This window comes from Neoarius graeffei, chromosome 7 (genome assembly GCF_027579695.1).
Source record: "Neoarius graeffei isolate fNeoGra1 chromosome 7, fNeoGra1.pri, whole genome shotgun sequence".
Classification (NCBI taxonomy): Eukaryota; Metazoa; Chordata; class Actinopteri; order Siluriformes; family Ariidae; genus Neoarius; species Neoarius graeffei.
The window spans coordinates 25,464,088-25,487,186 of NC_083575.1; the positions used below are offsets into that span (position 1 = coordinate 25,464,088).

A 23,099-nucleotide genomic window follows, 5' to 3' on the forward strand; every position below is an offset into this window, starting at 1 on the left:
TCAGTCATCATTTGACCTAGAAAAGGCTTCACTTACAAAAACACTCTGTTATTGAATGTTGGTATATTGTTCTACTTTTAGTGATGTGACTACGCACTCTTTTCACTTCTGGGTCAGTGCTTACATGATCACCAGCATTCAGCAAGAGGACGTCCTCGTCACGCCGAAACAATCCTTTCTTTATCTTTATTTTTCGTTCATGGATGTAGAGTCGAACGAGAAAGCTTCAACAAGCTACGCAAGAATTGGTGAGCCAAAAAACAAACAGCACACCTTCACCTACAAATCGATCGAGTCTACCATTTCCACTGATGCTTGACGGTCCGAGGAAAGAATAAAACTAAAACGATAAAGAACAGACGCGGTGTTTAGTTTTATTTAATGCTGTAGAACGCTCGTGAGACAAGTTAGTTCCTGCTATCTCTTACTTTCGAGCAGATATTGAACAGTTATTCCATGAAATCGAGTTGTACATGAGACTGACTGGGATAACTTTTATTCGATCCACAGTCGCTGGATTTTAAGAAACGGAGCATTTGTTTTTAAATTTTTTTTGCAAATTCGATAAAATTTTTTTTAAAAAAGTCTGACAAAATTACTTCCACTTAAAATGTAAACAAACCGGCGAAATGACAGTAGCGATTTGTGAAAAATGCTATAATTATAATTCTTGGGAAAGAAAAAAAGGATACGTTTTGACCATGAAATACTTTCATTCCATATTTTGTTGCCTTTTTTTTTGAGGTTTTGTTTTCAAATCGAGTTTTTATTTCGTCCTCGGTTGGTTCACCACGACCACGCGCCGCCATTTTGTTTTTCTCTACTCGTGGTATATGAGCTGATATCCTAGTAGTAGAGCAGCCGATCAGAGCGCATGATTGCTCGTATCCAGTGAATAACAAGTTATTCCTTCACAAGCCTCTTTTTTCCTTAGCTCCGAAAAAAAAAAACCACACAACCCATAGCTTGTCATGTTACCAAGAAACTGAAATCACATGAGCATCCTGAAGACTCTTCCAAGGCAGAAAACGATAGTGACAAAGCGCTGACATCCGAGACGATTTGCATAAACAGTAAACAAAACAGCTCCTTACAATAAAATGATTATTGCATTAAGAAGAAGAAGCCTTTATTTGTAACACGCTCAACGAAATTTAACCTCTGCATTTAACCCATTTGAAGCAGTGAACACACGCGTGGACATACGCAAGTGAGCACACACACACCCAGAGCAGCGGGCAGCTATGCTACAGTACCCAAGGAGCAGTCAGGGGTTAGGTGCCTCACTCAAGTAGTCTGGCTAACGCGACTGCAAAGCTCTCCGAGAATTTGGTCTGGCCAAGATATTAAGCCCAACCGTTTCCCAGAGCCCGTGGTTGACCCGCCTCCCTGAAATGCCTCAGTTTGCTACTGGTCGAAGCCAGAAAAGGCTGTGACGAAGCTTAAACCAATCACATCACTCTTTCCTCTGACGTATGTGACGCGACGGGACTAACTGGTAGATTAAACTCTTATCGAAGCCGGTCGGGAGCAAGGCGAAAACGTCCGTCCTTTCAATAAATACCTCCAGGGCTGCTCTTTGCTCCGTTTTCAATGAGAACTTGCTCCATGTTCGTAATGTTTCTAGTGAATGAAGCGCTTCTGGCATAGATTCTGTAAACAATCTATGGCTTCCGGTCGCAGTTCTACTACGTCAGTGCCTTGAACACGCCTCTACCCAGGGCCGTTGGAGATGCTGAAAGCTGATTGGTTCCCGATTTTTCGGGAGCTTGGAAGAGCTGTAGATAGCTTGCCTGGCCAGACTAAGCTCGCAACAGGCCCTCGTGTTGCGTCACGCTTAGGATGGGCGGGCCCAGGCTATCGCTCAAGGGCACTTCAGCCCAAGGCCGCCCCATGTTAACCTAACCACATGTCTTTGGACTGTGGGGGAACCAGAGCACCCGGAGGAAACCCACGCAGACACGAGGAGAACATGCAAACTCCACGCAGAAAGGCAACATTTAGCAGACACTCTTATCCAGAGTGACATACAACACACCCAGAGTAGCCTGGGGAGCAGTTAAGGGTTAGGTGCCTTGCTCAAGGGCACTTCAGCCATTCCTGCTGGTCCAGGGAGTCAAACCGGCAACCTTTTGGTCCTAAAGCTGCTTCTTTAGAATACTGATTACACAAGTATACCAAATTAATTATTTTTTATATATATATATATATATATATATATATACACACACACACACTAGGGCAAAAAAGTATTTAGTCAGCCACCAATTGTGCAAGTTCTCCCACTTAAAAAGATGAGAGCGGCCTGTAATTTTCATCATAGGTACACTTCAACTATGAGAGACAGAATGGGGGGAAAGAATCCAGGAAATCACATTATAGGATTTTTAATGAATTAATTGGTAAATTCCTCGGTAAAATAAGTATTTGGTCACCTACAAACAAGCAAGATTTCTGGCTCTCACAGACCTGTAACAACTTCTTTAAGAGGCTCCTCTGTCCTCCACTCGTTACCTGTATTAATGGCACCTGTTTGAACTCGTTATCAGTATAAAAGACACCTGTACACAACCTCAAACAGTCACACTCCAAACTCCACTATGGCCAAAACCAAAGAGCTGTCAAAGGACACCAGAAACAAAATTGTAGACCTGCACCAGGCTGGGAAGACTGAATCTGCAATAGGTAAGCAGCTTGGTGTGAAGAAATCAACTGTGGGAGCAATTATTAGAAAATGGAAGACATACAAGACCACTGATACTCTCCCTCGATCTGGGGCTCCACGCAAGATCTCACCCCGTGGGGTCAAAATGATCACAAGAACGGTGAGCAAAAATCCCAGAACCACACGGGGGGACCTAGTGAATGACCTGCAGAGAGCTGGGACCAAAGTAACAAAGGCTACCATCAGTAACACACTACGCCGCCAGGGACTCAAATCCTCCAGTGCCAGACGTGTCCCCCTGCTTAAGCCAGTACATGTCCAGGCCCGTCTGAAGTTTGCGAGAGAGCATTTGGATGATCCAGAAGAGGATTGGGAGAATGCCATATGGTCAGATGAAACCAAAATAGAACTTTTTGGTAAAAACTCAACTTGTCGTGTTTGGAGGAGAAAGAATGCTGAGTTGCATCCAAAGAACACCATACCTACTGTGAAGCATGGGGGTGGAAACATCATGCTTTGGGGCTGTTTTTCTGCAAAGGGACCAGGACGACTGATCCGTGTAAAGGAAAGAATGAATGGGGCCATGTATCGTGAGATTTTGAGTGAAAACCTCCTTCCATCAGCAAGGGCATTGAAGATGAAACGTGGCTGGGTCTTTCAGCATGACAATGATCCCAAACACACCGCCCGGGCAACGAAGGAGTGGCTTCGTAAGAAGCATTTCAAGGTCCTGGAGTGGCCTAGCCAGTCTCCAGATCTCAACCCCATAGAAAATCTTTGGAGGGAGTTGAAAGTCCGTGTTGCCCAGCGACAGCCCCAAAACATCACTGCTCTAGAGGAGATCTGCATGGAGGAATGGGCCAAAATACCAGCAACAGTGTGTGAAAACCTTGTGAAGACTTACAGAAAACATTTGACCTCTGTCATTGCCAACAAAGGGTATATAACAAAGTATTGAGATGAACTTTTGTTATTGACCAAATACTTATTTTCCACCATAATTTGCAAATAAATTCTTTAAAAATCAGACAATGTTGATTTTCTGGATTTTGTTTCTCATTTTGTCTCCCATAGTTGAGGTATACCTATGATGAAAATTACAGGCCTCTCATCTTTTTAAGTGGGAGAACTTGCACAATTGGTGACTGACTAAATACTTTTTTGCCCCACTGTGTGTGTGTGTGTGTGTGTGTGTGTGTGTGTGTGTGTGTGTGTGTATATATATATATATATATATATATATATATATATATATATACACACATACACAACCCTGATTCCAAAAAAGTTGGGACAAAGTACAAATTGTAAATAAAAACGGAATGCAATCATTTACAAATCTCAAAAACTGATATTGTATTCACAATAGAACATAGACAACATATCAAATGTCGAAAGTGAGACATTTTGAAATTTCAGGCCAAATATTGCCTCATTTGAAATTTCATGACAGCAACACATCTCAAAAAAGTTGGGACAGGAGCAATAAGAGGCTGGAAAAGTTAAAGGTACAAAAAAAGGAACAGCTGGAGGACCAAATTGCAACTCATTAGGTCAATTGGCAATAGGTCATTAACATGACTGGGTATAAAAAGAGCATCTTGGAGTGGCAGCGGCTCTCAGAAGTAAAGATGGGAAGAGGATCACCAATCCCCCTAATTCTGCGCTGACAAATAGTGGAGCAATATCAGAAAGGAGTTCGACAGTGTCAAATTGCAAAGAGTTTGAACATATCATCATCATCTACAGTGCATAATATCATCAAAAGATTCAGAGAATCTGGAAGAATCTCTGTGCGTAAGGGTCAAGACCGGAAAACCATACTGGGTGCCCGTGATCTTCGGGCCCTTAGACGGCACTGCATCACATACAGGCATGCTTCTGTATTGGAAATCACAAAATGGGCTCAGGAATATTTCCAGAGAACATTATCTGTGAACACAATTCACCGTGCCATCCGCCGTTGCCAGCTAAAACTCTATAGTTCAAAGAAGAAGCCGTATCTAAACATGATCCAGAAGCGCAGACGTCTTCTCTGGGCCAAGGCTCATTTAAAATGGACTGTGGCAAAGTGGAAAACTGTTCTGTGGTCAGACGAATCAAAATTTGAAGTTCTTTATGGAAATCAGGGACGCTGTGTCATTCGGACTAAAGAGGAGAAGGACGACCCGAGTTGTTATCGGCGCTCAGTTCAGAAGCCTGCATCTCTGATGGTATGGGGTTGCATTAGTGCGTGTGGCATGGGCAGCTTACACATCTGGAAAGACACCATCAATGCTGAAAGGTATATCCAGGTTCTAGAGCAACATATGCTCCCATCCAGACGACGTCTCTTTCAGGGAAGACCTTGCATTTTCCAACATGACAATGCCAAACCACATCTCATCTCATTATCTGTAGCCGCTTTATCCTGTTCTACAGCGTCGCAGGCAAGCTGGAGCCTATCCCAGCTGACTACGGGCGAAAGGCGGGGTACACCCTGGACAAGTCGCCAGGTCATCACAGGGCTGACACATAGACACAGACAACCATTCACACTCACATTCACACCTACGCTCAATTTAGAGTCACCAGTTAACCTAACCTGCATGTCTTTGGACTGTGGGGGAAACCGGAGCACCCGGAGGAAACCCACGCGGACACGGGGAGAACATGCAAACTCCACACAGAAAGGCCCTCGCCGGCCACGGGGCTCGAACCCGGACCTTCTTGCTGTGAGGCGACAGTGCTAACCACTACACCACCGTGCCGCCGCCAAACCACATATCGCATCAATTACAGCATCATGGCTGCGTAGAAGAAGGATCCGGGTACTGAACTGGCCAGCCTGCAGTCCAGATCTTTCACCCATAGAAAACATTTGGCGCATCATAAAACGCAAGATACGACAAAAAAAGACCTAAGACAGTTGAGCAACTAGAATCCTACATTAGACAAGAATGGGTTAACATTCCTATCCCTAAACTTGAGCAACTTGTCTCCTCAGTCCCCAGACGTTTACAGACTGTTGTAAAGAGAAAAGGGGATGTCTCACAGTGGTAAACATGGCCTTGTCCCAACTTTTTTGAGATGTGTTGTTGTAAGAAATTTAAAATCACCTAATTTTTCTCTTTAAATGATACATTTTCTCAGTTTAAACCTTTGATATGTCATCTATGTTCTATTCTGAATAAAATATGGAATTTTAAAACTTCCACATCATTGCATTCCGTTTTTATTTACAATTTGTACTTTGTCCCAACTTTTTTGGAATCGGGGTTGTATACATATATGCTTTTAAAAAACAAAAACTTATCATTTGGCTTTGTTTATGGAGATCTTCCACCATACAAGTGAATTTGTTATTACTGGAAACAATACTGTATGAAAGGAAGCCTCTCGTTTGCATTACAGCCAACTTTACTGTCAGATACGTGTTGTTCTAATAAATGAATTAGCATGAGATTTATCATGCTCGGTCAGGTCTTATCCTGTTTGTGCACTCTATTTACTCCGACAGCCCCAACAGCCAAAACACACTTTCTTAAGTCAGGAAGAATGGCAGTGGACTTCAGTCATCGTTCATTAAGACTTTACACGTTTCCTTTACGTTGCTGTGCTGAAAACAAGTGCCGTACCTCCGGAATGAAACCTAGAAAGCAAACAGTTGTGATCGCCTTCAAAACAAAATCAGAAAGCGTAAAAAAAAAAAAAAAAAAAAGTGTTGAATTAGCATATTCCTTGCCATGTTTTGTAACAGGAGATCCACCCCACACCAGCATCACAATGCATAAGAGCATGAACCCAAGCGGTGGTGTGAACTCCTTTACAAGTGCGTTTCCAATACGCCCAAGCACAAATGAAGGAAATACTTTCGGGTATGACACAGCGAGCATGGTGGCCAGTTCATGCACTCTGATATGACTGAGGCCTCTATTCAAAGTGAAAGGGCGCTCAAACTCCATATGGACTCAGGGAGCAGCCACACACACTATATAAAGCACTCTTTGACCTATCGAGCCGATTGTCTCATTTTAAGATTTCCCTTTAGTGCAACACACAATGATCTCATGCTTGGGTTTGGGGTCTTCTCTGATTTATTTAATTTGACACTCCTTGAAGTTTTGACACCGGTCTTATGAGTCACTGACTCAGCCATGAGATCATACGATAGCTGTCAGGACGAGCCCGATCACAAGCACCTGTTTCAGAGAACGGTCGAAAAAGCCAACCACAAGTCTCTTTACCAAGAATAAAAAGGGTTGTGGTTCCGGAATTCAGTTTAATAATGATGATGCAAGAAACTAACACGAACAAGACAGTCTTGAAGCTCTTAATTCTATTGGAATCCTTGTTCTCAAAACAATACTTTTATATTATTGCTGCATCAACAAGGCTAATGCTTTTACACTGCAAAAAATTAAAATCTTAGGAAGTTTATTTGTCTATTTTCAAGTCAAAACGTCTAGCCACCCTTATTATAAGACATAATTGCCCAACAAGCAAAACCTCATTTAGCTAGAAAGGCTAGTTTTTAGACAGTCCATCTTGAAAATCTTGTATAGACAAAATGTCTTGAAAAAGTCTTATTTGGAGCACCTTTGAAAATAAAACAAGGTTTTTTTAAAACAAGTAAGTACATTTTGGGGCGGCACGGTGGTGTAGTGGTTAGCGCTGTCGCCTCACAGCAAGAAGGTCCTGGGTTCGAGCCCCGTGGCCGGCGAGGGCCTTTCTGTGTGAAGTTTGCATGTTCTCCCCGTGTCCACCCGGGTTTCCTCCGGGTGCTCCGGTTTCCCCCACAGTCCAAAGACATGCAGGTTAGGTTAACTGGTGACTCTAAATTGACCGTAGGTGTGAATGTGAGTGTGAATGGTTGTCTGTGTCTATGTGTCAGCCCTGTGATGACCTGGCGACTTGTCCAGGGTGTACCCCGCCTTTCGCCCGTAGTCAGCTGGGATAGGCTCCAGCTTGCCTGCGACCCTGTAGAACAGGATAAAGCGGCTAGAGATAATGAGATGAGAAGTACATTTTGGACATTTGTCAAATGCGGTTCATCTTGTTTCAAGAAAAAAAAAAGTATGCTTGTTTTGGGAATAAATGAACTTTACTGAAATCTTTGAATCTTTCATTCCAATTCAACTCCACCTTACAGATCCTAAGTTTACTGCGACTGTTTTCTCAGTCATTCAGAGTGAGCTCCTTCTAGATGCTGTACAGACTCTAGACCAGACAAGTGCCTTCAAAAAGGCTATGAGTGAGTGGAGGGCGTTTTAGTGAGGTCTTTTTGGAATGCTGGGAGTTAAGTTCAGTGTTTTTTTTTGTGCCTGATCTTGTAAACCCCCCGTACACATGAATAGTCAGTGCCCCCAAAATGCACTGTTGCCTTGGCCTTGTGTAAGCACTGTGAGTCAAAATGCGTAGACTTTTTTTTAAAATTTTTTTTGGTGCCTGAGGTGCTGGGGAAGTGGAATCTTAAGAGATGTTTTAATGTTTGAATGTTGAAATGGGAAAAAAAATAAACTTGCAATGCTACACGTGTCGTCAACTTGATTCAAGATAGTCTCTGGTCTCATATCTAGAGTATTTTACTAATTACAGGTCACAAAAGGAGAATCTTTTAAGCTAGCAATGCTTAGTTGTAGAATTTAACAATCCTAATATTAGTATATTTCTCTTAAATTCAGTTTTTACTGCTAAGACTTTGTCATGAATTTAAGTGAAATACCCTTAAAATGAAATAAATAAAAATGACTTGAATGGCTAAATGTAAGAAGTACGATCTGGTTCTAAGAACTATTTTGATTATTTTGAGTTAATCAGATCTCGCATAATAAGTTCCCAATCTTATTTTGGAATTATTTCATCTAAAAACAGGTTAGATTTTTCATCTTACTTTAAGAAATTTTACCAAGTCAAATTTGACTAGTTCCATTGGCAGATTTTTTTTTTCACCTGATTCAAGCAAATATGCTTCGTTTTAATCTTTTATTTATTATTTTTGAAAGGCCATTTTTTGCAGTGTATAGTCATTTTTATTCCTGTATTACCGTGACTTGGCCTAGTGGTTAGCGTGTCCGCCTTTCGAACAAGAGATCGCGGGTTCTACTCGTGGTCGGGTCATACCAAAGACCATCATAAAAATGGTACCTACTACCGTCTGGCAAGGCACGCTGCAATACAGATGCGAGTAGGGAAGTTAAACTCTCGTGGTTACCGGAGGACTAGCCCCCCACCGTAACCCTAGCTGTGTAAGGCCGAGGGCTATCGAAATGGAGATTGGCGCCGTACCCATACACCTTAAAGAGTTGGTTAGTACTGGGACAGGAGACTGCCTGGGAAGACCAGATTCTGGCGTAAGAGGGACTTTGACTTTATTCCTGTATAGAATAAAACACCAATATTCAAGTCCCTCCTGCACCAGGATCTGGTCTTCCCAGGCAGTCTCCTGTCCTAGTACTACCCAGCTCTTTGAGGCGCATGGGTATAGCCCTCAGCCTCTCACCTATTATACAGCTAGCGTTATAGTGGGGAGCTAGTCCTCTGGTAACCGCAAGAGTTTGACTCCCTACTCGTAACTGTATTGCAACGTGCCTTACTAGATGGCAGTAGGTACCATTTTTATGATGGTCCTTGGTATGACCTGACCGCAAGTAGAACTCATGATCTTCCGGTCAAGAGATGGACACGCTAACCACTCGGCCAGCTCACGGTTTGTCTCGTATTACTCCTTTAAAAAAAAAACCTGTTTCTATCACTGACAAGAATACTTAGGCACAGCCTGGAAATTGAGTTCAATGTTATTTTATTTGTGTAACGCTTTTAACAATAGATATCACAAAACAGCTTCAGGGATCTACATCTACATTTGGGTTTCTGTCAAGCGCCTTGTGTAAATATTCACCCCTTTCACCTTTCTGCATTGTGTAGTGTTACAACAGAGGTTGAAAATGGTCTTAGTTGGAGTCATATGATAAGAATCCACAAACTCTCAGTTTCATTTGCAAAAAACAAAACAAGTATGACAAAGACCAAGAAGCTATCTATACAAGTCTGGAAAACTATCAGAGTTTGGTTCTAAAATATCTCACACTCTGAACACCCTACTGAGTGTATTATATCTACGAGGGTACTTCAAAAAGCTCTCGGCCTCACCCAGAAACAAGGGGGCGTAACTGTACACTATAAAGCCTCATATCACGGTACATAAAATCGAAATGAAAGAAGCAATCAAAGAAAAAAGGAGAGAAAATTTTCGAGCTGGCATGATGTTGCTCCAGGTCAATGCGCCCGTCCACACAGCACAGGTGGCAGGGGCATAAACAGCCAAATGTGGCTTTGAATTCTTGCCTTGTGCACCTTACTCACCCGAATTGGCACCGCCTTACTTATATCCGTTTCCCAAACTGAAATTCCACTTGTGTGGTTGCCATTTTCAGAGTGATGATGAAGTCATCCATGCTGTTAAGGAGGATCTGGAGGCTCAACATGTGACCTTCTGCGAAGGGATAATGAAGCTTGAACATCGGTGGACCAAGTGCATTGAAGTTAAAGGACACCATGTTGAAAAATAATGCAAGAACAATCTTTCTCCTGTGACGTTTTTACATTACATGGCATTTAGCAGAAGCCCTTATCCAGAGCGACGTACAACATTTTGTGGGAGAGACCAAGAACTTTTTGAAGTACCCTTGTATTGTTTTTTTAAAAATGGAAAGAATAAGGCGCGACCATGACACCTCCTAGACGATGCTGTCCACCAAGAGTCAGTGATTGGGTAAGGAGGGCATTAATCAAAAACGCGACCAAGTATAAATCTGATAAAACTGGACAGATCCACAGGTCATGTGGGAGGAGCTGTACACAGGATGACCAGAGCCCTGACACTTCACAACCTCGGGCTTTATGGACGAGCAGTAATACAAATTTTCCAAAAGGCATGTTGGAGACTCGGCAAATATGCAAAAAAGGTTTTCCGGCTTGAAGAAACCAAACTTGAACTTTCTGGCCTAGTCACAAAGTGCTATATTTGGTAGAAACCCAATACCATGTGGTACCGCGAGTTGGCCTAGTGGTTAGCATGTCCACCTCTCGACTGGGAGATTGAGAGTTCTACTCAAAGACCATCATAAAAATGGTACCTCCTGCTTTCTGGCAAGGCACGCTGCAATACAGATGTGAGTGGGTTGTCAAACTCTCGCAGTTACCAGAGGACCAGCCCCTGACTATAACCCTAGCTGTATAATCGGTGAGAGGGCTATAGAAGCGGAGATCGGCGGCACCCAACATGCCTTAAGAATCTGGTTAGTACTGGGACAGGAGACTGCCTGGGAAGACCAGGTCCTGGCACAGGATGGACTTTGACTTTTGACAATACCATGTGAACACTGTGCCTGGAGTGAAGCATGGGGGTGGTAGCATCATTATGTTGTGGGGACATGGATTGGAGAAATGGGATACTAACCAGAGTTGAGGGATGAAGATGGATGAAACCAAACACAAGGCAATTGTAGAAGGAAACCTGTTCCAGTCAGCAAGACACTTGAGACTGGGGTGGAAGTTTCAACATCATCTAACGCCCATCAAGTCAAAGTCCCTCTCACACCAGGATCTGGTCTTCCCAGGTAATCTCCTGTCCCAGTACTACCCAACTCCTCGAGGTGTATGGGTGCGGCGCCGAGTGCCTATTATATAGTGGGGGGGGGGGGGGGGGGGGGGGGTGTCCTCTGGTAACCGTGAGAGTTCGACTTCCCCACTCGCATCTGTATTGCAGCGTGCCTTGCCAGACGGCAGTAGGTACCATTTTTATGATGGTCTTTGGTATGACCTGACTACGAGTGGAATTCGCGATCTCCCGGTCGAGAAGCGGACACGCTAACCACTAGGCCAGCTCGTGTCTCTAAAGCCCCTAAGGATAGAAAAATACTGCATTACGCTCCACCTGTGTAAAGCTGATAAAGAAGCATCTCTGAGAAGCTGAGATATGGGGATAATAGTTCTGCAAGATTTGATACAAGTGAGCAAACCTTGCGCGTCATCTCTAATAAACCTTTTGCAAGCTTGACCGTCCCAGAAGAGAGGTTTCATTCTTTGAAGAACTGATTTCAACCCTTGCATCACTTATCACACCTGACATCAGGCTCCAGCGGGAGGTCACCCAGTCCTTCTCTTTGATCTCCGCTGATACAAGCGAACAAAATACCTGCTGGTGCACGCCATTTAACGCTAGTCTCCTGGAGGTGACGTCAAGCGGCCACGTCTCAAAACCTCAGCACAATGGGACTCCCTGGAACAATCGAGCTCTTCAACTGCTTATGACATGACTGAATGTGCTCTCGGACCCAGGATCAAATAAAGATCACAGAGAGATGAAAGCCCCCTTGTGCCACTTGGCGAACAAGAGCAAGTTTCTTTAAGGCTGAAGGAGCGCGAAAGGAGGACTCAACCAGGTGCAACGTCCCAGAAGCAAAACGACAACATACACAGGAAGTCAAGAAGGCAACAAAAGAGCAAGGCAAAATGATGACGACGTCTTTAAAGCCAATTGCTACGCTCCATTTCTGAACCATGCTGCAATGCTCCATAAAGACAGAAGGGCAAGGTGAAAAAGCACTCTTTTATACGTACGCATGGCGAACCCGTATTCCAACTTACGCTTTAGTTGAATATAATACGGTCAGGAAACAGGAGTTAGGAAAGCACAGCACACATTCACAGTCTCTCATTTCACATGATTACATTCACAAACAAATGGAGCGCTGCCAAAATGTGACCTCCCTCCCTGACTGTTTCTGATAAACTACCCTTTTAGTTGTCCATTGCTTAGATAAGGCATGTCAAACAATTGGTGCACAAACCTACGCATGCATGAATGAAAAGATGAATGAACAAATGGGAAACTAGACTATAGTTCAATGTGATTACTTTACCTTCATGTACTTATCCATTTTCACAATCCGTTTTGTGTTCATGTCGCTACACAATTCAGTACATCTGTCAGTGAGCCCATCTGAAGTGCTTTTACTTTGTGTGCCTACAAATGAAAATACGCCAAAAAAAAAAAAAAACTTTAGACGAGAGCAGCACACCACAGGTGCATCTCTGCAGTTGAGTGCTTTCAGAAAGCGCTCTCAAAAACATTGCTTTCAGCTTCCACACTGATCCAGAACACACAAGGTTAATTAAATGTTTTATTAGAAACGAGTAATTAAGCTAAAACAATGTGCACTAACATTCAATTTTTAGTTTCACATTTATCCAAAAAACAGATAGTAATACCTTCGGAATTGATCGATAAAATACGCAGGATAGTGACAAGTCACTCATGATTTTAAATTATGTCTAGACAGTTGATAATACTATGGTCTTGTTGTACATTCACAAACGAGGAGTCTTTTCAGACAGCTTTTTAATCATCCTTACTTTCTGAAATCGAGTTCTGCTTGATTCTCGTCCTCGGCTTCTTTGCAGCAGGTTCTTGGTCGGGAACCGGAAGAGATGCACCCACAGACGCGGCCGACAACTCTTCCTCTGGCAGGCCTGATGCCTCCGTGATCCCTCCGTCATTTAAAGGTTTCGATTTTCTGTTTCTGCTTCCGATTTCCTGTGAATGGCTCTTCCGTCTCGATCTGTTCAAGGGCTCCAGGTCAAAAGACGGTAAACGCTCGGCTTCAGAAGCTGAGTGCATGACCGGGACCTTCCGCTTTGGTGCGTCGTCGGCTGAAGTGAAGTAGTCGTCAAACACGCCGTCGTCGTCGTTATCGTTATGAGCGTCAAAGTCCGTTTGCTTGTTTTTACGACGCGCCTTCTGAATTTTCAGGTCGCTGCTTTTAAGTGAACGAGCAAATTTTGGGAAACGTGTTTCATCCCAATCACCTGAGTCACTGTCGCTCTTTAATTCTTCTGTAGCTTGTGGGATTTGGCTTCCTCCACTTTTCATCCTGCTCAAAGACGAACGGATTTGGGATTTTTCCCTATTGCCTGATGACTGTCTAGGTTCTTCTGGTGCTCTAGCTTTAGGCTCGGATAAAAAATGTGAAGCTGATTGTTTTGCTGATACTGTATGTACATAATCTAAAGAAGGCTGTTGTATCACTCCAGAACAAGATCTACTTCGTGTTTTATTTTCCGGTGATGGGACTGCTTCTTTCATGCCCGAAGAGCTGATCCTATTAGTCGAGATTTTTTCGTGGTGTTCTTTCACTCCTTTCTCTCTCTCGCTGGCACGTGACAAACAACCTGGAGATTCTTCTTCTTCTGTATGAAATCAAAATAAATTGAAACAAATTTTATTGCTCTCTCTCTCTCTCTCTCTCTCTCTCTCACACACACAATGCAACATGCAGTGAAATGCCTTTTGTCTGGTGACAAACAGAATTTACCTGTATAGAAATAGAAACAATATAAAAATACATAAAGTACATGCGGTTACTACTCTCATCAAGTCATATTCACAATTTCATTGTACAACCTCGATTCCAAAAAAGTTGGGACAAAGTACAAATTGTAAATAAAAACGGAATGCAATCATTTACAAATCTCAAAAACTGATATTGTATTCACAATAGAACATAGACAACATATCAAATGTCGAAAGTGAGACATTTTGAAATTTCATGCAAAATATTGGCTCATTTGAAATTTCATGACAGCAACACATCTCAAAAAAGTTGGGACAGGGGCAATAAGAGGCTGGAAAAGTTAAAGGTACAAAAAAGGAACAGCTGGAGGACCAAACTGCAACTCATTAGGTCAATTGGCAATAGGTCATTAACATGACTGGGTATAAAAAGAGCATCTTGGAGTGGCAGTGGCTCTCAGAAGTAAAGATGGGAAGAGGATCACCAATCCCCCTAATTCTGCGCCGACAAATAGTGGAGCAATATCAGAAAGGAGTTCGACAGTGTAAAATTGCAAAGAGTTTGAACATATCATCATCTACAGTGCATAATATCATCAAAAGATTCAGAGAATCTGGAAGAATCTCTGTGCGTAAGGGTCAAGGCCGGAAAACCATACTGGGTGCCCGTGATCTTCGGGCCCTTAGACGGCACTGCATCACATACAGGCATGCTTCTGTATTGGAAATCACAAAATGGGCTCAGGAATATTTCCAGAGAACATTATCTGTGAACACAATTCACCGTGCCATCCGCCGTTGCCAGCTAAAACTCTATAGTTCAAAGAAGAAGCCGTATCTAAACATGATCCAGAAGCGCAGACGTCTTCTCTGGGCCAAGGCTCATTTAAAATGGACTGTGGCAAAGTGGAAAACTGTTCTGTGGTCAGACGAATCAAAATTTGAAGTTCTTTATGGAAATCAGGGACGCCGTGTCATTCGGACTAAAGAGGAGAAGGATGACCCGAGATATCATCAGCGCTCGGTTCAGAAGCCTGCATCTCTGATGGTATGGGGTTGCATTAGTGCGTGTGGCATGGGCAGCTTACACATCTGGAAAGACACCATCAATGCTGAAAGGTATATCCAGGTTCTAGAGCAACATATGCTCCCATCCAGACGACGTCTCTTTCAGGGAAGACCTTGCATTTTCCAACATGACAATGCCAAACCACATACTGCATCAATTACAGCATCATGGCTGCGTAGAAGAAGGGTCCGGGTACTGAACTGGCCAGCCTGCAGTCCAGATCTTTCACCCATAGAAAACATTTGGCGCATCATAAAACGGAAGATACGACAAAAAAGACCTAAGACAGTTGAGCAACTAGAATCCTACATTAGACAAGAATGGGTTAACATTCCTATCCCTAAACTTGAGCAACTTGTCTCCTCAGTCCCCAGACGTTTACAGACTGTTGTAAAGAGAAAAGGGGATGTCTCACAGTGGTAACCATGGCCTTGTCCCAACTTTTTTGAGATGTGTTGTCATGAAATTTAAAATCACCTAATTTTTCTCTTTAAATGATACATTTTCTCAGTTTAAACATTTGATGCGTCATCTATGTTCTATTCTGAATAAAATATGGAATTTTGAAACTTCCACATCATTGCATTCCGTTTTTATTTACAATTTGTACTTTGTCCCAACTTTTTTGGATTCGGGGTTGTATATTGATGTCAATGTTTAACTGGATATCGTATGCGCAGTCCTGAAACAGATCTATAGCCTCACCCATTAGCAAGATGTTGAAGTCTGTGGGCGTGTTCCCAAGAGATGGCCTTGTAGAGTCATCCATTGGTGAGCCTTGCTGTTGAGAAGCTGATAAAAACAAAACACTGTATGAAAACAAGATCAACTGGGAGCTATTGCTCACTTACGTATCCCCCTGCTCTCGCTTATATCAGAATGCAAACAATCGAAGAAATAGGAGACTTATTATGAATGTTGACTTCAAAAAAAAAAAAAACGAACCCTGAAACAAGTAAGTAAAGAGCCGTGTTCTCCCCAGGGATTTCAAATAGCATCCTGGTAAACTGTCGTTTTGAAATAGCATTTTGTTTCTTGAAACAGCGTCAAAATCCACCCTATATGTTTCGTAAATGCATTCAGGAAGTCGATGTGGGACAGACCTGAAAACGGTATACACGGTACAGAACCCCAAGCTGAAGCTTGGCACCAAATATCAAGCAGTTGTGATTTGTGGTTGCTCAGAAAAATGTTACGAAAATTTAGCAGATCCATGCTCTATGTTTCATAAATACATTCAGTCAGTAAACAGGAAGTGCGACAGACCTGAAAACGGTATACACGGCAGTGTTCTCCACTATCGTTAATGACTTGGCGGCCCGCCGAGTCATAACGGCTAGAAGAGCTATTACCGCCGACTCATAAATGCGCCGCCGAGCCTTAATTTTTGGCAGCCCAGTCAAAAAAAAAAGTTTACTTCAAAGAAAAGTAAAAAAACCACACCAATACAAACACTAAATACAAACACCAAAGTAATTCCCTGATCACAGATCGTTGATGCGCTTTACTTTACAATAGGTTCAACATGTTTCAATGTCGCGCGGGCATATAGTCGAACGCCGACTTGCCGAATTATCTATCTTCCGTAATGGTTTTTTCCCCTTTAAGCTGGTCCCAGTGGTCACGATGATAACGACTACGTAGAGTGATGCACATTATGTAGGTCAGATCGGCTCTGCTTCATCTTCATTAAGCGTTAGCACAGGTGATCTTTCATCACTTGGCTATCATTCTCAACTCTTATGATGTCGTTGTTTGGTTGGCTGAAACGGAAAGATCCTGATTCTAAATCTTCTGGCACTAAGCCTAGTGAAGATTCTGAATTGTACCATTCACACCGAGTATCGCTTGAAAAGGTTTACATTAGTCATGGCCACTCAAAATGTGGTCGACTTCACAAGTACCGTTATCACCCCATGACACTTATTATTTTTCGAAAAAGCAATAACGACATACTAGCGCATCTCAAAAAATTAGAATACCATGAAAAAGTTCCTTTTTTTCATAATTTAATTCAAAAAGGTAAACTTTCATATATTCATTACATGTAAAGTGAAATATTTAAAACCTTTTTTGTTTTAATTTTGATGATTATGGCTTATAGCTCATGAAAATCAGAAATCCAGTATCTCAAATTATTAGAATATTCCCTAAGATCAATCAAAAAAAGGATTTACAATACAGAAATGTCCAACTTTTGAAAAGTATATTCATTTATACACTCAATACTTGGTTGGGGCTCCTTTACCATGAATTACTGTATCAATGTGGTGTGGCATGGAGGTGATCAGTCTGTGGCACTGCTGAGGTGTTACTGAAGCCCAGGTTGCTTTGATAGTGGCCTTCAGCGTATCTGTATTTTTGGGTCGGGTGTTTCTCATCTTCCTCTTGACAATACCCCATAGATTCTCTATGGGGTTCAGGTCAGGCAAGCTGGCTGGCCAATCAAACACAGTAATATCATGGTCAGCAAACCATTTGGTAGTAGTTTTGGCACTGTGGGTAGGTGCTAAGTCCTGCTGGAAAAGGAAATCAGCATCTCCAAAAAGCTCGTCAGCAGATGGAAGCATGAAGTGCTCTAAAATCTCCTGGTAGATGGCTGTGTTGACTTTGGACTTGATAAAATACAGTGGACCAACACCAGCAGATGACATGGCACCCCAAACCATCACAGACTGTGGAAACTTCACACTGGGCTTCAAACACCTTGGATTCTGTGCCTCTCCACTCTTCCTCCAGACTTTAGAACCGTGATTTCCAAATTAAATGCAAAATGTACTTTCATCTGAAAAGAGGACTTTGAACCACTGAGCAACAGTCCATTTCTTTCTCTCCTTAGCCCAGATAAGACACTTCTGACATTGTCTCTGGCTCAGGAGTAGCTTGATATTAGGAATGCGAAAGTTGTATCCCCTTTCTTGAAGATGTCTGTTCGTGATGGGTCTTGATACACTGACACCAGCCTCAGTCCACTCCTTGTGAAGCTCTCCCAAGTTCTTGAATCAACTTTTCTTGACAATCCTCTCAAGACTGCAGCCATCCCTGTTGCTTGTGCACCTTTTCCAGCCACCCTTTTCAGCAATGACCTTTTGTGGCTTACCCTCCTTGTGGAGGGCATCAGTGATCATCTTCTGGACAACAGTCAAGTCAGCAGTCTTCCCCATGATTGTGGTTGTGTGTACTGAACTAGACCGAGAGATACACTGTGTTCATACTGTTTTACTCAAACTCGAAATGAAATATTCTAATATTTTGAGATTTTTTTATGTTTTTGTACTGTACGCCATACTGATTAAAATTAAAATAGAAAAATGCTTGAAACATTTTAGTTTATGTGTAATGAGTCTATAATATATAACATTTTCACTTTCTTAAATAACTGATGGAAAATATTGAACTTTTTCACAATATTCTAATTTTTTGAGATGCACTAGTATATTGGGAGTGTTGTCTTCTTCCCCGGGCTCTGCTTTCTTCTATCCTGAGATAATCAGAGGCCCTTAACGCTTGCTCGCTCACTTGTCACTACGCATGTGTAGTGCGGCGACAGAGGAGTGCGTGTCAGTTAAGTGGCTCCGATTGCCTCAGACCTCCGAGTGGAGTACGGTGGAAAGACACATACTGCACATCAAATGAAAGGTAATTTTGTGTAGAATTCAACTAAAAACAAAGATATTCTATTCAATAAACATTTCACTAACAGAGTGACAAAATAAATGTAAAGTCGGCTCCCGGTGTCAGAAGATTTTGCACAAAAGCAGCTACTTGCGAAACAAATAACATGCAACTTAGATGCCAGGAAATGGCATCTGAGGGGTTTCTTATTTCAAAATTTTCTGGTGCGAGGGGGGACACCCCCCTCGCGAACCCCCGGCGACGGCCGCTCAATACTACCGCCGAGCTATAACTTCAGGTAGTGGAGAACACTGACACGGTATAGAACCCCAAGCTGAAGCTCTGTACCAAGTGGCTATGATTCAGACGGACGGACAGGTACCCCTTTTCCACCAAATCAGTTCCAGGGCTGGTACGGGGCCAGTGCTGGTGCTGGTTCACAACTCGTTCAACTTGCGAGCCAGCTGAGAACCAGTTTGCTTTTCCATAGCTCGGGGTGCTAAGCGGAGCCACGTCATTATGTCGCTGTATACGTCATTAAGTCGCTGTATGTGTCAGTTACGTCGCTACGTTTACATAAACCTTGGCGCAAATATCGACGCAAAAACAACACGGAAGAAGCAGCAGCGGCAACAACAACAACAATAATAATAATGGATGACTTCGCGTTTGTACAGCTGCTGCTTCTCGTCGCTTAAAAATGGCGATCTTTCGCGGTCTTGTTATTGGTCTTAACAACCCCGCCCCCCCGCTGACGTAAGCGGTTCTTTCCTCTGGCCCAGCAGAGAGTTGGTGCTAGCCTGGAACCGGTTTTTCTGGCCCCAGAGCCAGTTCTTTGTCAGTGGAAACAGAAAACCCGGTTCCAAACTAAGCACTGGCCCCGAACCAGCCCTGGAACTGCTTTGGTGGAAAAGGGGCAAGAGGTAACCCAGTACCACCCCCCACCCCCCCTTTGGAGCGTGGATATAATGAAAAAATTCTCCACTCCAAAACCTCTAAACATGAGGGGGTTAGGAAAAGGCACAGCATAAAACACTTCAGAAAGCATCTAAATGGAATAAACCTGTAGACGTACCGGTAGGGGAGAGGTTCTCCCGCTGCTCTCTCATCTCCCTCAGCCTCTGAGCCATGGTGTCAGCCCTTCTAGAAGAGGGACTGTACACTATGCCGTTCTCCTCATCGATAATGAACGGAGAGGTTTCTGTATCTGTAACTGTACAAGCATCGTACATGTTATGTCACATCTGACTGATGCAGACCTGCCAACCCAGAAGAGGAATAACGTCGAGTCCAACGTGACTAATATTACTAATCCGAGATTAGTGGAAGGGGCAGGGTTTCCACGCCCCTTCAGTTATTATTCTATCCACATTCACTGGATATGAGCAATCGCACGCTCTGATTGGCTACTCTACTACTAAGCTATCAGCTCACATACTGTGAGTAGGGAAAAACAAAATGGTGGAGTGTATCAAGTATTTAAAACAAACAGAAATAGCTAAAAGAATATCGTGTCCCCGCCCCCCAATAGCTCCTGTTCCACACTCCAGCCCAGTGGGTGGCGGTAATGCACCTTTAAGTTGGTTTACCAACCAACAAAAAAAAAAACCTAAAGAAGAAAATAATGCAGGGCCGTGTTACTGAACCAACCAAGGATGAAATAAAAATCTACTCGAAAACAAATCCCCGCCCCCTCCAAAAAAAAAAAAATACACAAGTGCAACAAAATATGGAATGAAAGTACTTGACAGCAAGAACGTATTTTTATTATTTTTCAATAATTATTATTATAGCATTTTTCACAAATTGCTACTCTCATTTCTCTGGTTTATTGACAGTCTAAGCAGACATGAATTTGTCGAACGTTTTGAAGTATTTATTAATCAAATTTGCAAAAAATGTAAATTTTATTTAAAAAAAAAAAAAACGCTGATAAGAGACACCACTTATCAGGCACCTACAATGCAGTCCTTGGCACACTTCCCAGAAAACTGAATACACATCCACACCAAAACTCAGACCACGTTTACACATAGCCGGGTATCTATAAAAACGGATATTTATGTGATTGCACCCATCATTTACACGTAAACGGAGGTTTCAGTCACTGAAAACGGCTGCTTTCGAAAACTCCGTTTTCATGCCTGCGTGTAAATAGTGGAAAACGGAGTTTTCTCCGTGTTATGGGGAAAACGGAGTTTTAGCATTGTGATCTGACGGTCCCTCCTCCTTGGCTTTCAGATCTCTGGTTGGCTTTCGATTTGTTTGACATGTTTTTGACAGCCTTCCCTGGCTGTTTTTGAGCATTGTGTAAACGGAATTATTTTCTGGTGCGGGGAGGAGAAGATACCCGTTTTCATAAATACCCGGCTACGTGTAAACGAAGTATCAGCTGACTTCAATGACTCACATGATGGCAAAGAGAGCCAACGACCCACAGATCACCCAGACTGCTAACAACGTTCACACCCGGCCTCCAGGGACTCTAACAACCTACAGGATGACTGAGGCCCTGTCCACACGGCAACAGACTCAGGTGAATCCGATAAAATTGTTTAGCGTTTCGGCCTGGTGTCCACACGGCACCGGCGTTTTGGGTGCCCCAAAACGAAATCTTTTGAGAACGGGTTCCAGAGTGGAAAGATCTGGCAACGGCGCCGTTGCGAAGTCGTCTGGATGAGTAGAACGGATTTGTTTACGATGACGTCACAACCACATGACTGTCAGTGCTTCACGCCGGTAGAAGTGTAACGAACTCGATGCGAGTTGTCAACAAATCCTATAACTTGGTTCATGAAACGCGCTTACAAAATATTTTCACTGTGAATATTTATTGTGTAATGGTGCAAAGTGAGAGAGAGAGAGAGAGAGAGAGAGAGAGAGAGAGAGAGAGAGAGAGAATAGCCCTTAGGGCAGAGTCAATCCTGCCAGCAAAAATAGGGAAAAAAAAAAAGGGAGCGATCTCACCTCTTCAGATGTTGGTTTAAGTCCTACAATACATTCCTCAAAAAGGGCGTAGAAGAACAAATTAATCCATCAACGTGTAGCATTCAATTTATTCCGGACCATTAAAGACGCCGCCTTCCGCGTAGAATCATACGTCATCCTCGCCGCCATATTGGATGGGTCAAAGCGGAGAATAAAGATGCCTCATTCATGTGCTGCGTTTAACTGTACCAACAGGTTTACCGTCCAAACGAGATCACATGGGATTACCTTTCACAGGTGAGACTGGAAAAATACTTTTCATTGTATTTGGTCATTATAACGTAATTTTACGAACAGATTTTTCTGACTTTGTGGCTAATATGAAGTCTCGCGCATAATAGTTTATGCGCATGCGTCCTTACTTCTTCTATTGTTCTGGTGTCTCTGATGGGACCGTCTTACAGCGCCCCTAGAGGTGTGGCATGTGTATTGCATCGTTTTCAGCAAGCGTTGCGTTGCCATATGGACCTGATATTTTACTGATCCGTTGCCCATGTGGACGCGATATTTTTTTTAATAACATCTCGTTGCCGTGTGGATGTAGCCTGAGAGGGTCAACGATCCATGTGACCTCAACAACTCTCCTTAGGGTTGATTTTGATCCACTAGAGGATAAATACCTGGAACTCCCCACTAGTCAGACAGAACTGAAGAAGCCTTTCAGATGAGAGGCGAAACGTCTTTAAAGGAGATACGCAGAGCCTTTATTTTTAAATACATTTCTGAGTGGATAGTATCGCCATCCTTGACTCTTGTATGCTGCTTAATTGGGAATTTAAAAAATATATATTTTTGAGAGTTAAAATCGACCACAAAGTTGGCATGCGAGCTGCCCCACTGAGCCAGCCAGCCCGGAGTGCGTGACGTCACAGTGGGAACCGGTTTTAAGGCCGAGGCCTCTTACAGCTATAGACCAAAGTCATATCAATAAAAATTTACAGTGAAAGTAAGAAATCTCGTTACCGACTTGCTCAACTAAGACTGATTTGATTTCATTGATTGTGGGTTGACTCTCATTAAAACAGGATGGGTGTTATAACTTATGCAACATGCATGTACATGCATGCATTTTCACTGATAAAACGTAAAAGGCTAATTAAATAATCAGATGAACTGAGACGATCACATTCTGAAGCAAATTAAATAATCTTATACTGGTAACTTAAACACACAATACAAGTTACACGTATTAATCTAAACGCAGTTAAACAACGTGCTGTTTTTTAACCAAATGAGAGTCGGAGCTTACCCGTCTGCGTTCTCGCTTCTTGAAGGCCGACCTTGTGGCCGATTGTTTTGAAACAGTCTGACTTTCAGTTGTTTGTTCAGTTCTCCGTTCATTCGCTTCTTCCACGTAAGGGAGAGATGGCAGCGATATCCAGTTTAGAAATCAGACGGCTGCTCCACTCATTCTCTCCATACTGTGT

At 42.8% G+C, this 23,099-nt stretch overlaps 1 protein-coding gene across 1 annotated transcript in view; it reads right to left on the reverse strand.

Annotated features, from left to right (window-relative positions):
* Positions 1-23,099, reverse strand: part of mcph1 (microcephalin 1) — a 132,227-nt gene that overhangs the window by 69,164 nt on the left and 39,964 nt on the right. Inside the window, exons 7-10 of the mRNA XM_060925450.1 lie at positions 19,760-19,897; positions 15,775-15,861; positions 13,064-13,897; positions 12,571-12,674 (exon numbers count right to left, since the gene is read on the reverse strand). Coding sequence (XP_060781433.1) covers positions 12,571-12,674; positions 13,064-13,897; positions 15,775-15,861; positions 19,760-19,897 — 1,163 coding nt within the window. The remainder of the gene's footprint in view (positions 1-12,570; positions 12,675-13,063; positions 13,898-15,774; positions 15,862-19,759; positions 19,898-23,099) is intronic.